This window comes from Panthera onca, chromosome D1 (assembly GCF_046562875.1).
Source record: "Panthera onca isolate mPanOnc1 chromosome D1, mPanOnc1 haplotype 2, whole genome shotgun sequence".
Classification (NCBI taxonomy): Eukaryota; Metazoa; Chordata; class Mammalia; order Carnivora; family Felidae; genus Panthera; species Panthera onca.
This window is the reverse complement of record NC_138348.1, coordinates 68376331-68390837: the sequence shown is the minus strand read 5'-3', so window position 1 is coordinate 68390837 and position 14507 is coordinate 68376331. Positions and strand designations below refer to the sequence as shown.

The window sequence follows — 14507 nt, the reverse complement described above, 5'->3', positions numbered from 1 at the left end:
ACCACATTCATCTGAGCGGACTTGGGGGTAGTGGTTTCAGCCAGGCTGTAAGACACGGGGCTTGTCTCTGTTTGCTATTGTGATCAACATGGGCATTTTAGAAGAGAAACCCAGAGACAAATAGGAATGAGAAGTTACCCAATTATAGTGATTAAATGATAAAGGATGCTCTTTGGGAGGGACATTTTAACCAAAGTTGCACAACAGCTAGTGTCAGTCACCCTCCTAGTAGTTTTAAAAATTTGTCATTTTTGAGTCCCCTCAGCATCGATGAGAATGAGTAAGTCTTACTGGGTGGATGACTTGTGAGGTTTGGTTTCCTTTGCAAGTAACTGTAGTCTTCTCTTCTTGAAAACTGACCAAAGTATCCCCTTTAATCCTAATTAATCAACTTGGAGCCCCTTTAACAAAGGTTGTTGGTAAGCAAAGGAAAGTGATATACCAGTCTCTGAAACCAGACATTTGCAAGAGTATAAGTCAGCATGTTAAACATGCTGAAGTAGACTTTTACTAAAGTACCCCATTAGAGACGAGGGTGAAGTGACCCTAAGAGGGTAAATTTGTACTTACTTTGGAGACTATTGCCTAATGTATATAGCTTTGTTTATAGTATATCAGGATAACCAATTAGACAGTAAAAAGCCTATCTAAAAATGAAATAATATTAAATAACCACCCAGAGCTTAGAGAAGATATTTAAAATTCATAAGCCAGTAAGAGGTATAAATTAGTACAGTTGTAATTTTATATCCCCTAACCTAAATTTTTATTTGAAAACAGATGGGGGTAGGGTGGGAGAGGGAGGAACCTGGCTACAGTAGCACCACAATTTGGGTGAGCAACTTAACATGTTTGACATGTGGCAGAGCTCTTAATCAACCAATACCTCAGTATGCTCCTTACCAAAAAAAAAAAAAAAGTTTCCATGATTAAATACATTTGGAAATGCTGGGAAATTATGCACATTATTAGCATATTAAAGTCTATAAGAAGATCTGTAGTAAGAAACCTTTAAATCTGAACACAGAGCATCTCATACCTAATTCATCTTAGAGTCCATTTGTTCTAGAATGCCTGTTAACACTGGGGAGAACTGGGATGCGTTTCAGGAAAGTACTGTGTGGAGAAGTGCTTCTCAAGTTCATTGGCCCGTTAATGAAATCATGCAGTGATTTAGCAAACATTTTTTGTTTTTAAGTAGGCTCTGCATCCAACGTGGGAATTGAACTCACGACCCTGATATCAAGAGTCACATGCTCTCCAACTGAGCCAGCCAGGCGTGCCTGGCAAACATTTTTGAAGTGCTTATTGTCAGCCACTGTTCTAGGCACTAAGGATACAACAGTGATAAATGACAATATTCAGACCAGGGCTAATCCATGATGGAGTTTTCACTGTCAAAATGAAAAAGTTAAGAGACATCTAGAGATATTTTTTTTATAACATTAGATGTATTTAATTTAAAGGACTATTCTTATTTTGAGATTATGCCCTTTTTCTTTTTTTCTTTTGGTCCTAACATGCCTTTTTAAAAAATGAATACAGGTATTAGTACATGATACAGCCACCTCCCCTCCCCCCCCCCCCCCCCCCGACTTTAAATTGACTTAATTACATAAAAAGTTGACTATTTCATGTCATTTCCCAACATTTTGTTGGAAACTTTACTACCTCATGAAACCCAAAAAGCCTACATTCTTCATCTGGGGAATTCGCCCATCTGTGTACCTGATTATACACAGATGTTAAACATCTGAATCCTGCCTTCTATGGTTTTCTGCTAATTATTTTAATGCTCCTAAAACCACTTTGTGGTTGTCTTCAAAAGCTGGAAGTGAAGTGGAAAGATTCAAAGTCTGGCACAGAACAAATCATGTGCCTAAAATAGAGGTGTAGACGACTAAGAGATCACTCTTCTATTTATGTGGTAATCTTGTTTCTTTATGATTTATGCTTGCAAATATTTCTTGACCAGGGAAATGGTTTTTAAAGGACATACCAAGAGTGGAGAAATTTTTCTTTTCTTTTTTCTTTTCTTTTTTCTTTTTTTTTTAGAAGTGCTTCATAGAGTGAATACAAGTATAGAGGCTTTATAACATAATGCCTGCTTTCAACCTATGATATCAATTTCCACTGGTTTTTAAGAGTTTGGGTGTTTTTTGTATTGTGCAGTGTTCATCGATTTTGTCTTGTAACAGGTTCAGAAGAAGAACCCAGTCCTGTCTTGAAAACTTTGGAAAAGAGTGCTACTAGGAAAATGCCTTCCAAAAGTCTAGAAGACATTTCATCAGATTCACCAAGTGAGAAAATTTGCCCCACTGTTCATGCCCCAGTCTGAGCTTAAAAATGCTTATGTGCTCTTCTGTGGCCTCACTGCATGCTTGTTGTGCACTGAAGCCCCTAAAGGGGGCATTAACAGATGAGAATAACCTTTCCAAAGTGAGCAGAGTGGCTGGAACTTTTATAATAGCGCATGAGGTTTGGTTACTAGACACTAGGTTTCCTTGAATTGAAGAATCCAAGTTTGAGTGTTTATTCAAGTACAGTGAGTTTTAAAAGATTGGGGTAGCTAGTGGTTCTAATAGTAATAGCTAAGATTTACTAAGCACTGTGTACCAAGACTTGGCTAAACATTTCACATGCATTATCTCATTTAACTGGCATAAGCAACCCTATGAGGATGAATTGTTATTCCCATTTTAGAGATGAGGAAAATGAAGCTCAGAGAGGTAAAGTAAATTGCTTAGTGTCCTGCAACAGAACTGTGATTCAGAATTAACAGACTAATACCAAGAGTAGTTATGAAGTGACCATGTTATATGTGACAGTGATGGATGTCTGATGAATTTTACATGATATAGAGATGAATGAGTCCCTAGCTTCAGGGACTGTCCTCTTTTATTCCTTCTTTTCACATATTTCTTTTGGATACTGGAACTATAAGCCCAAAGACTATCTGGCCTGCAATACTTTAGGCACACTGTTCCTGCCCAACCCCCCCCCCCCCCAACTGCTCCTTTAATTGGTGAAGGACTTCTTGAGTACTAACATGAAGGATAATATCTATAGGGACTTGTGAGCCACACAAGTGAACTTAGAAATCATGACTTCTAGGGGGTTTGTTTTTAATTGTTTTTAAACTAAGATGCACCCCTGGGAGTGCAGAGGGTCATGAGAAAATTTATTGAATGAAAGTTAACCACTGCCAAACTCATATGATTGAAAGTTGACCATTCTCATGTTTAGAATATGCTTTAGGCACCTGCAATTGAAACTAAAAAGTCTGAATTTAAAAAGGAAAAGGAAAAATCCATTAAATAATTCCTGAAAATCAGAGATTCTCAGGACTCTGAAGACAGTATTCCCAATTTAGGCAGTTCTATCCCCACTGGAGATCTTAGAATCTCGGGGTTAGAAGTGACCTTGAAGGTCACCCATTTTACACTCCTCCCCACCATGCAGGAATTTTCTATAAAGCCTCCTCAACAGGTGGCCAACCCCCTACATCCGCCTGAATGCTCCCACAGAAAGGGAGTCCAGTCCTTTGTTGGACCGCTCTAATTGTTCTTCCTGATGTTGGCGATGGGTCCTGAAAACAAAAACAAAAACAAAAAACTCAGCAACAATTGTCCAGTTTGACAAACCTCTTGCCTGTGAAGCATGGGGATATTTCCATGGTGCAGCTTTAAAGTACTTAGGAATGTGTAGGGTTAAAAAAAAAATCACCATCAGCTGACGGGTATTCCTGCACGCTCCCTTCCAAATACCGATACCCACTCTCACACTAGCCTGCCAAGATTCCACTTAGCAGCTGGTCCCCAGTTACATCTCTTCAGTTGACTTCCCAAGCAAGGCTCCCAGAGGCTTACACAAGTGATGATGCATGCACAGAAATATTTGTTAATGACCATGGGTTTGAGAAGGTGTTAGTCATGGCTAGCATCTTACCCTTTCCAGAAGAATAGAGAGGCTGTTGCAGCCCTGTGTTTTCTTCTGCCTCTGGCCGATTGCTTGCTCTTAGCTAACCCACTAACCCTTGGGAGTCCGTGTGCAGCAGTGTGCTGATGTAAGCTGCATCGGGGCTGAAATGGGAGCTCCCGCTATGGCACTGGTTCAAGTAGCTAATCTAAAGAGAAAGTATTTTGGGGAAGACATCTTGGTTGCACCCCTCACTGCATCTTGACTAATTGCTTCCAACTCCGGGGGCTTCCAGGGGCAGTCTCATTGTTCTCTCTCGCCAAGGGTCAGCCGTGTTAACCATTTGTTAATTTCTCCTGAACAGATCAAGCAAAAGTAGATAATCTGCCAGAAGAATTAGTACGTAGTGCTGAAGATGGTAAATATCTTTACGTATTTGCATGTCTGTCTGGGGCGGTTTGGGCAGTCACCGGGACGCAGCTGTTGGATAAATAGAAGAACGTCATTTGCCACTATGTGATGAATGGTGCCTAAGTTATTATAAAATGGTTCTGACTCGGTGCATTTAATACTAACTATTGGTATTCTCAAGGCTTCTGCTGGTGATACCTTTGTGAGGATCTCATCAGAGACCCTTGGCAAGCGAGGGTTTCTATAAATAGGAAATTGTATTTCTATTGGTATGAGCTGATTTTTGCTACTCTGACTTGCAAAACTCCTTGCGAGGGCAGGAAGCATCGGGTGGGTTCCTGGGTTAAGTTATTCCTGTATTGGATTCGCACATCTCAGCATTTGGATCTCTCTGGCATAGCTGGTAAAGCTTTAACTTCAAAGGAAAGAGTCCCAGAACCAGAGTCAGGATCCTCCTTGGGTAATTTAAATAGCTAAATATAGACTGAGGTAAAATTTAACTGGTTCTGAATATTCAGGAGCAGGAAGATTTTGAACTTTGTCAATGGATTATTACTAGGTTCAGTTATAAAATACATAGGGTAATAGTGCCTTTGGGGGGAAGGGATGGAAATGAGTCTGATCTTTATATTTTATAGCTCAGCATTTATGCAAATATATAGTTTACATTTGTATACTGGAATTGTGTTTTCTAAATTGCCTTTACTATAATACAAAAAATGTGTATTAACTGAGTTTTCCATATAAAATGCAGCATCAGAGCTCCTCAAAGGTCATTCCTTACTTTTATGTCATAGTTTTGTCTTTGGCATTTTATGTTTACAACAACTTCATGGAGGTAGGCGGGGCGGGGATTTTCATGGTCCTTTACTGATAAGAAAAGCTCAGAGAAATTAGGTGCCTTTCTAAGATCCTATAGCTGGTTGGTCAGTGGAGGGAGGTGGCAGCTAGAATCTCGGCTTCATTGCTCCTAGTGCAGTGCTCTTTGCATTTCCCAAGCTATGTGTGGCTCAGTGAATTAGAGAAAAGATGCCAAGCATCTCCTGTGCTGGATGTTGGATTTTTAGTTGAACCGGAGACCCTAAAGCAGCTAATGCAGAGTTACTCTGGGGATCAGATGAAAGCAAGCTAAAAACCCATCAGATGTATTCTTCAGTCTCTGTTGTGAAACTGACATTTAAGCTTTACTTTCATGTCTCTTTAATCCTTCTGTTAAAATGGTATTTATTCTCAATGTTGCTCTTCTGAGTAGATCAAAAAGCAGATCAGGAACCAGATACAAATGAATGCATACAAGGAAGTGAGTAGCAGGATCTTTCTCACAAATGACTAAATGTTGCCACTTTACATGGTGTTAAATATACTGAAATAACTAACACTATTAATAACACAGTATTTATTATTGGTACTAAACTCTTGCAGCTTATAAAACTATTTCATTCTGGCAAGCGTTTTATTAAAAACATTTTACTGCTGTCAGTGTTGAAAGATTAATTCATGGTTCCACTGAGGAAGAGTTATGTACTTAAACAATTTTTATATAGACACACACACACATATGTGTGTGTGTGTGTGTGTGTGTGTGTGTATTTTATATATAAATATATACATGTATGTTATTGCTGAGAATTGTTATACTTTTGTACATCTCTCTGCTCTTTGAGTCTTGGCTTAAAATGAAGTTGGAACCTTGTCTTATCACTTGACTTTTATGTTGCAGTATATGGTCTTGAGTATTAGATCTCTTGTGGCCTTTACACAAGACTGTAGACATGACACAATTTATGAGTTATTTAGACATAAGAAAGAATTGTACTTTTACAAGTATGTGGTATGGTTGTATATGCCTCTCTCCATATCTATGGAAGCAAATTTTATTATGTCCAGGGTTTAAGCTCTGGGGTTCAAAACTGGACTCAGTATATATTCAATATATAAAGCAAGTGAACATCTGAGTTTTAAGAAGTAAGTGTATACTTGTGGTGGCTTATGTCCATCAGCTAATTAATATCCACCACGAATCAAAAGTAATGATGTACTCTTTTCTGTTCAATTTTAAGATTGATGTACTTAAAACTCTGACTACTGTCTCAAGGACAAATAGCACATTCAAAGGGAGTTTGTGGGGCCTTGCAAAGGATGCAGATAATGCGTGTGTGTCTTCTAAGCTTCTCGCTTTCAGTCAGTTTCATAATGCTAGGTGCTGGAGGTATGAAGACAATAATACACATGTCTGCCCTCAGGAGTCTACAAGATTTTTATTGACAGTTTGCCAACAGTCTGGATGTGCTAATAAGTCTTAATGAGAACAGCAGCTAACTGAAGGAGCCATTCGATAGAGAAACAAAGTGCTGATGCTAGAAGGCAGTGACATCTAGTCTGAAATCTGAAACTTTGCTCAAAAGGTCATGCCAGAGAGGAAGGTGTTGAGCTCTGGCACATGACCTGGCAAAAGGACACTCCAGGCTTCAGATCTTAGTGCGTGTTCTCTGTCCAGCTGCTGCAGAGGAAACAAAACTCCTGCCCCTTGGGGGTGTTGGGTAAAGAGATTTCTCCAGTTGCTTTTGAACTTGAAGATACTTAGGTATGGTCATCTTGTTTTATATTGTTACATTTTGTTCAACAGTTAGCGGAGGAGTGAAAACAGTAACATGGACATATATGCCAATGTACCTGTGTCTTCATTCATGACCCAGCTTAGTTAGGTCAAGCCACGAAGGCTAGTCATGTGCTGAATTCTGGATGTATTGATTTCTCTCTTATTTTATATTATCCAAGATGACTTTAATGTCTGGGCTGAGACTATTGCTTTTCTCCAGTGGAGACTGTATTCTTACCAAAAAACAAAATGAAATACATGATCAAAACATAAATAACTAAAGCCTAATAAATGTAAAACTGACTACATTTGAGGAGCAGATGTAGATTTTGCAAATAATGGGAAGCAGTATTACATAAGTTTTGTGTACTCATTGGGCTGTGCTGTGCCCTCACGGGACCTAGTCTTACACCACTTCAGTGTAAGTCACCTGAATATGCACACATACATATTATTGTTTAGTGGGAAGCAATTAAAGAAGGTATCATTTCATGAGTCACCGTAAAATGTGTTTTGATACATTTGTGAGCCAAAGGCTAGATGAGAACTATGTGAATAAGAAAATATTTAATATATATAGTTCAGTTTTCAGTTCTCCTTCATTAGATTTCTTTTAACCAAACATGAATTTAGCTAATGCTTAGGGCTGAATTTGAGCCTTTTGAGTTATATATAGAAATATAATTTGATTTTTATCTATTTTCCTGGTATCTCTTTCACTGCTAAAACCAAGTCAGTATATTTGTAGCACATCGAATAGGTAATTTAAGGATTATCAGACAATATTTACTTTTTTAGCAAATAATTATATATAGAGTATACTATGTGCCAGGCACTATTCTAAGGGCCTTGAAACATGTTAACTCATATAATATGCAAGCTCTGATTCACTGTAAGAAAAGCTTAGACACTAATTCTTTTTTTTTTTTTTTAGTTTATTTTTTGAGAGAGCACACATGAGAGAGAAGGGGCCAGGGAGAGAGAGAGGGAGAGAGAGACAGACAGAGAGAGAGGGAGAGACAGGTAGAATCCCAAGCAGACTCTTCACTGTCAGAATGGAGTCCAATGTGGGGGCTTGAACTCACAAACTTCAAGATCATCACCTGAGCCAAAATTAAGAATTGGATGCTTAACCACCTGAGCCACCCAGGTGCCCCAGACACTAATTCTTAAAGAAGGAAATAGGTTTCTAACTAGAATTACACAAATGAGGAATAAAATTCATCATCTCATTGTGACTTCCACGTATATACTTACTGTATCAAAGGGTATCTAAATTAAGGTGTCTAAATAATAAGTCTAAACAATTTGTTTAAAAAAATAGTTTGGAATCATAGTCTTTCATAATTCTGAGTGAGAAACACTATCAGAGAAGTGATCCTCATAATCACTGAACAAACAAGCCTTCTCTTAGACGCTCAGTAGCCAGGACACTTTTATGATTGAGTTGTGTACGGAGATCCTTGCTGTCCAATGAAATAGTTTTTCAGCCTGCAGCATGTTTTAAAAATACATCTCAAGGAGATGAACCAAGAAATCACACATCGTGTGGTTCAAATCTCTGATGTGAAAAATAAGTTAAAACTGATTCACAATGTCTCTATGTTTTAATAAATATAATTCAACTCCAGCTCCAGATTAATAAAAATGAACAGTTTGTAAATTAATTCTTATTTTCAATTGGTTCATCTCCTTGCTAGTTCTCTCTATATAATTTATGAAAACTGCATGTTGCTTATCTTAGGATCCTGTGCATGTGAACTACTGTGCCTTTAACCTTTTTATAAAAATATCTCATTCATAGACGAAAGAAAAGTGTGTTTTCAACTTATGCTTTATGTTTGTCCAAAATTGTAAGGATAATTTTGAATGGAAATGCTGCTGTTTAGTTTCCACAGTGCCTTCACAACCTGATAATCAGTTTTCCCACCCTGACAAACTCAAAAGGATGAGCAAGTCTGTTCCAGCATTTCTCCAAGATGAGGCAAGTTTGTCTTTTGTAATTTCAGAAAAATGGAACCAAATCGGTGAGTTTGTTCTGCCAAGGTTGGTGTGTTTTTATTCAGCTGTGGCAGAGACCAAAGAGGTCAGTAGGACTGACCCATGAACTTTCCTGTCAATAAAGGCAGTGTTGTTGATCCTGGAACGAGGCATGACATGTCTCATTTGACTCAAACGGCAACTCATTTTGGTGGTGAAGTCAAATTGCGTTGATTTTGGAATATGACTTTTGTTTCAAAGTGGGTACAAAATAAGAAACCCCTACAGAAATACGCTGGTGTGAAATAACCACTCTTTAGTTTACAGTAGAGTTGATTTGTGAAAGCTTAGTCTGGGTAGCATGACTAGCTTGAAAGCATTTGGTAAAGTAATAGAGTGACAATTTTACAGCAGACTTTAAGGATATCTCCTGGGCATAGACAATTTGTGTACATTATCTCATTTATTCCTCCAACAAGCCTAGAAGGCGGGCACCATCATTATCCCCAGACTTTATAGGTCAGGAAACACCATGAGAGGTAAATAACATCACTCATCTAGAAAAGAGTTGAACCAGGACTGGAGCCCATATCCGATTATCATGGTTAGCCATTATGCCTAGTGCCTCAGGTCAGAACAGGACTATTATCTGCTATTCCCTGAATACTTTGTAAATACCAGGCACTTAATATTCATTCTGATATCTAACTGTCACTAACTAAATGTGGTAGGTACATAAAACAGGAAAGTGCCTGAGATGTTAAATAACTTTCCCCAAATCCAACAGCTGCTAAAAAGTAGACCTAGGACTTTAACTTAGGTCCTTTGACTTAATTAAGATTCCATGTTCTGGGTTGGGGGATGGGTTAAAGAGGTGATAGGGATTAAGGAGTGCACATGTCATGATGAGCACTGGGTTGTATGGAATTACTGAATCACTATATTGTACACCTGAAACTAATATAACACTGTAAGTTAACTAGAATTAAAATAGAAACTTAAAAATCCGCCCCCCCCCCAAAAAAAAAAACCATAAAAGATTCTATGTTCTTGCAGCCAGGTAGTTAGGAGCTTGGAGTCAGACACTCCTACTTCTGGCTGTGCTACAAATTTGCTGTGTGACTATGGGCAAGTTTCTTACTTTCCCTATGTCTGGTTTCCTAGTACCTACCTGATTAGGTTGTGAGGAGTCAGTGAGATAATGGAGGGAAAACACAGGGCATCGTGCCTGACACATAGTGAATGCCCAGTAAACATTAACTGTTACTATTTGCAGTTCGGGTCTGATTTTTGATGGTAAAATAAAAAGCTTTATCCTCAAGCATTCTCTTAGTAGATGAAATATGAGGAAAGTTCTAGACAGCATATAAATTACATATCTCTTGCCTGACCTCCTGGCCCTCCCTTTGTCTATTCTTGGGCCTTAGATGAACTGTATCTGCAAATGTTCACCCCTGCATATGCATAACAGCCCACATTATAGTTCCTTTGAAAAGAATCACTCATTCTTTGAAACTAAATCATTAGTTGGAAGCCACTGGTAGGCACCTCATGGAGTTCCTGTGGTTTTATACCTTTGTAAACAGGCTTTGGTCTTGGTTGGTCATATGAATAAGCTATATAATAACTGAAGAGGCAAGTGATACCAGTTCTGGTTTTTCATTCTCCTCCTTCACTTTTAATGTGCTGCCTCATAGCTCCACACAAAGGAGAGTCCAAGTCATTTGAGTTTGTGCATCAGAGATGCCAAATTAAGCTGTATAATTTTGTCTTTCAAAGCACATGGGTCGGACTAAATGTTAAAGGAAGTGGACATGAAACCAGGCCGTGTGCCTTTGTCCATTAGCCCTTTGAGGCTTAGTTTAACATCAGTCACATTTGTTGAGTACATGCTATGTGAAAATTGGTGTTCCAGGTCAATAAGACAGGATCCCATCCTTCATGAATTCACTAGTGACCTGATATACTAGGTAGACCATAGTGCATGCGATAATAGAGGGAGATGGACCGTAAGCATGTGGGGGGAGGGTGTGACAACGGAGACATTTAAAAGGTATGGTGTTTTGTTGTTTTTTTTTAAATCCTTGAGGGAGGATTTTTTTCTTATCCATATAAGTCATAAATTTTGTTTTTCTTTAACTCCTTAACTCTGCATTTGAATTGGCATCTGTTATATTGATACATAATTGCATGGCCCCAGAATATGTTGGCATGAACTAACTACTCCATACAGATGTTTCCCTAACTCCACTGAACTGCTCCATAAACTCTCTAACCCCAAAAGGAACACATTCTGAATCATGAATTTTTAAAAGTACTGTCTGATAAACTTTAGCTCTGAATATAATAAAATTTATTATTGCCACTTTTTTTTTTCTTGACCCAGGTAAATATTTCCTGGGACATATTTAAAATAATACTTTAAAAAATTGTTAAAATCTAATGTGGGTAGAATTTAATACATGTTAATAAATGTAATTTAATATATACTTCCCTATAGCAATAAAAAGATAAGCACAATAGCACTATGAAAATACATAAGAGGTGGTTTAGAATTCTTAAATATGTATATATATAAGTTCTAGTTGAAACAGATCAAACTAGCATTTATTTTTCTAGTTTAATAGTGTCTCAAGTAAAAGATTTGAATTTTAGGGAAGACAGGCTATGTTAATAATGAGGAATTACACACGACATTTTATGTTTTGATAGTAAGTCTTAGACCTTTTATTGTGTGGGTAAAGTTAACTTCTCATATCTATCAATAAAGTTCCCCAAGTAACCTAAATACATATACTAAGACAGTAACAAGAAAGCTCACAGTAATGCTGCCTTCTGTAGCACTATGGGCCCACCTTGTAGGTGAAAAAAAAAAAAAAATCACTTTGTTATTTTGGTAGCAAAGCACTGCCCTCCTCCTTAGGTGAGGTCCAAGATAGACCACCCATTTCATCCTGAATCCCATTCCCTGGTGATTAGCACAAGTGTCTTTTGACCTTCAGAAATGTTGACAGATCCCTGGGATACCGAGATAGCATATTTTTCTAAATTGAGATTCTGATCTTCATCATCCTGAATTTAAATTTTGTGTATATTATATGATGTTTTGTAGAGTGATGACAGAGAAACAGATACAGCATCAGAAAGCAGTTACCAGCTCAGCAGACACAAGAAGAGCCCAAGCTCTTTAACCAATCTTAGCAGCTCCTCTGGCATGACGTCCCTGTCTTCTGTATGTAAACAAAGGCTCCGTGTTAATATCTCTCTGCTTCTGTGAACCTTGCTCTGCCGTGCTCCTTCTTACTATAAAATGGCTCCCATTGTATTCCCAGATTCCAAGGGCACTAGCTTTTTCTCTAACCCACAATTAGCTTCTGGCTAGCTAAATCTTTGTTTTTCTTTTTTTAAGCATAAAAAGAGTTCACATCCATTATAAATGAATATGTTTTTTGGGATGTAAGTACTTTAGAAATAAGCCTAAATTACCAACAAGATGAACCGCTGCATTTTTCTCTGCAACAAATGGGGTAACTATTGTTAAGTTCTGCTTATATTAGATATGTTTTATACTCTCTTTGCAGGTTTAGAATTGTATCTCTATTTTAGCAAACCTGATGAATAAAGGTACTGATTCACATAAAAGAATAGGATTTCTTTGCTTTACAGAAGGATTTAGAACAGGGTTTTAAAAGGAAGTCTACTTAAGTGTATTCAGGTTGGCTTTAGAAAATTTGACTTTACCTAGAACTTCTTTTATAAAGTGAGATCAGTCATCGTGCATGTAGTATGTGTGTAGAAATATATATATGTAAATATATCCACATACACTTACCAAATAGTTCTCTGATATACATAAACATGCACATATCTCAACAGGTATGCTAATCAAATGACAAAGCTGTACTTAAATTCTTACTAGCCTCCCATTTCTCAAACTTTAAAAAAAAAATCTGTTTACATTGAATTTCTGCTGATAACAATCAAATGTATGGCCTTGGGAAGGCTTTCAACTGCCTTCATCAATCATCCATTCTCTACCCTTCCTGACCTCTAAAGGCGTATGGCCCAGTAAGCATTTTCCTAGATTTAGTGGATGAGTAACATAGTAAAATTCCTTTTTAGTGCCTTGGAAATTTGATAGAGCAATGTGTCACTGTGATTTGTGTGCCTGGGGTTTCTCACATCCTCTTTCTTTAATGTCTTAAATACTAAGCATGCCTAAAAATGGAACTTTGAATGCCCCCCACCATAAAAATCCCCCTGCTTTGAAATGAGCCATTATCTAAATAACTTTGCATTTCACTTTTCATCTGTATCTTTTAGAGGCATTTTTTTTTTTACACACTAGTTGTGCCATATATTACGTCAGGTTGTCTGTGTTGGCCTGTCTTTATGCCATATTTTATTAATTGCCTTAAGTGCAAACTAGAGAAATAATGGCAAGCAAAGATTATATTCATGATCCTTGTATTGGATTTGTGAAAGAGATAGAAACAAACACTGTGTGTTTCGGATGCTTTCAGGTGAGCGGCAGTGTGATGAGCGTTTACAGTGGAGACTTTGGCAATCTGGAAGTGAAAGGAAATATTCAGTTTGCAATCGACTATGTGGACTCATTGAAGGAGTTGCATGTCTTTGTGGCCCAGTGTAAAGACTTAGCAGCAGCAGATGTTAAAAAACAGCGCTCAGACCCGTAAGTACAATTTGAAGTAACTGTTTTCTCTTAGTTATTCGTAATCTTGCAGAAACTGGCCAAGAAAGAAATTGAAGGGAGGATATGTGTGTGACTGCATCAAAAAGAAATGTTTGACAAGAAAAGTTTGGGGGAAGTGCTGTTTTATTTACTTTATAAATTCATGTGCCAAAGTTATTAAACTATAAAAATGTCAGAGAAGCACAAAATATTTCAAGTTGGAAGGGACCTTTGAGGCCATCTTGTCCCATTCATTCTTTTAACAGATAAGGAAATTAAGGCCAGAAAAGATAAGTGACCTATTTACATAAATTCAGAGAGTCAGCAGCAAAACTGGGAATAAGGGCTTAAACCCTAATCTGTTCCCATGACTCTCAAACTTCTCTAAAGTTAGGGACATGTAGGGGCATACTTCAGAATGTTCAGTGGTGCAGGAACAGTTAAGATTCTAGACTGAGGTAGATTCTAAATTTAACTTCTATTTTACAGAAGAACTTTAGGGGGAATTACCAGCTCGTCTTTTAAATCAGAGGCTTAATTGATACTTCAGTTTATTTGCAAAAATTGAGTACATTCCTCACTTATCCTTATGCAGAAGTCAGATTCTTAATTATTTTGCTGGCATAAGCCTAATCCTTCATGCTTTTATTATAAAAACAATTGGGTCCAGTATACTTTTTTCCCCCATTGAATGTGGCTTGATTAGTTTGGTGCTAAGAGTAATTTTTGTTTTCAAAAGGCAGTAACAAAACTTTTTTAAAAAAATTCTGTAAGCACCAGTCTTTTCTTAATTGGAAACAAGCCAGTAAAATTAAGCACTACATTAGAGATCTGTCCCCCACCACCCTCCATATCAGATAAGGCCAAAGAAAAAAGGAGTTCAGGAAATATCCTTTAAAAAATTTT

The 14507-nt window shown here is 37.6% G+C and overlaps 1 protein-coding gene across 1 annotated transcript in view; it reads left to right on the top strand.

Annotated features, from left to right (window-relative positions):
- The window catches only part of SYTL2 (synaptotagmin like 2), a 99961-nt gene that overhangs the window by 75004 nt on the left and 10450 nt on the right, over positions 1-14507 (top strand). Inside the window, 6 exon segments of the mRNA XM_081790340.1 lie at positions 2199-2300; positions 4283-4336; positions 5582-5629; positions 8818-8912; positions 12021-12140; positions 13432-13601. Of these exon segments, the coding sequence (XP_081646466.1) occupies positions 2199-2300; positions 4283-4336; positions 5582-5629; positions 8818-8912; positions 12021-12140; positions 13432-13601 (589 nt within the window).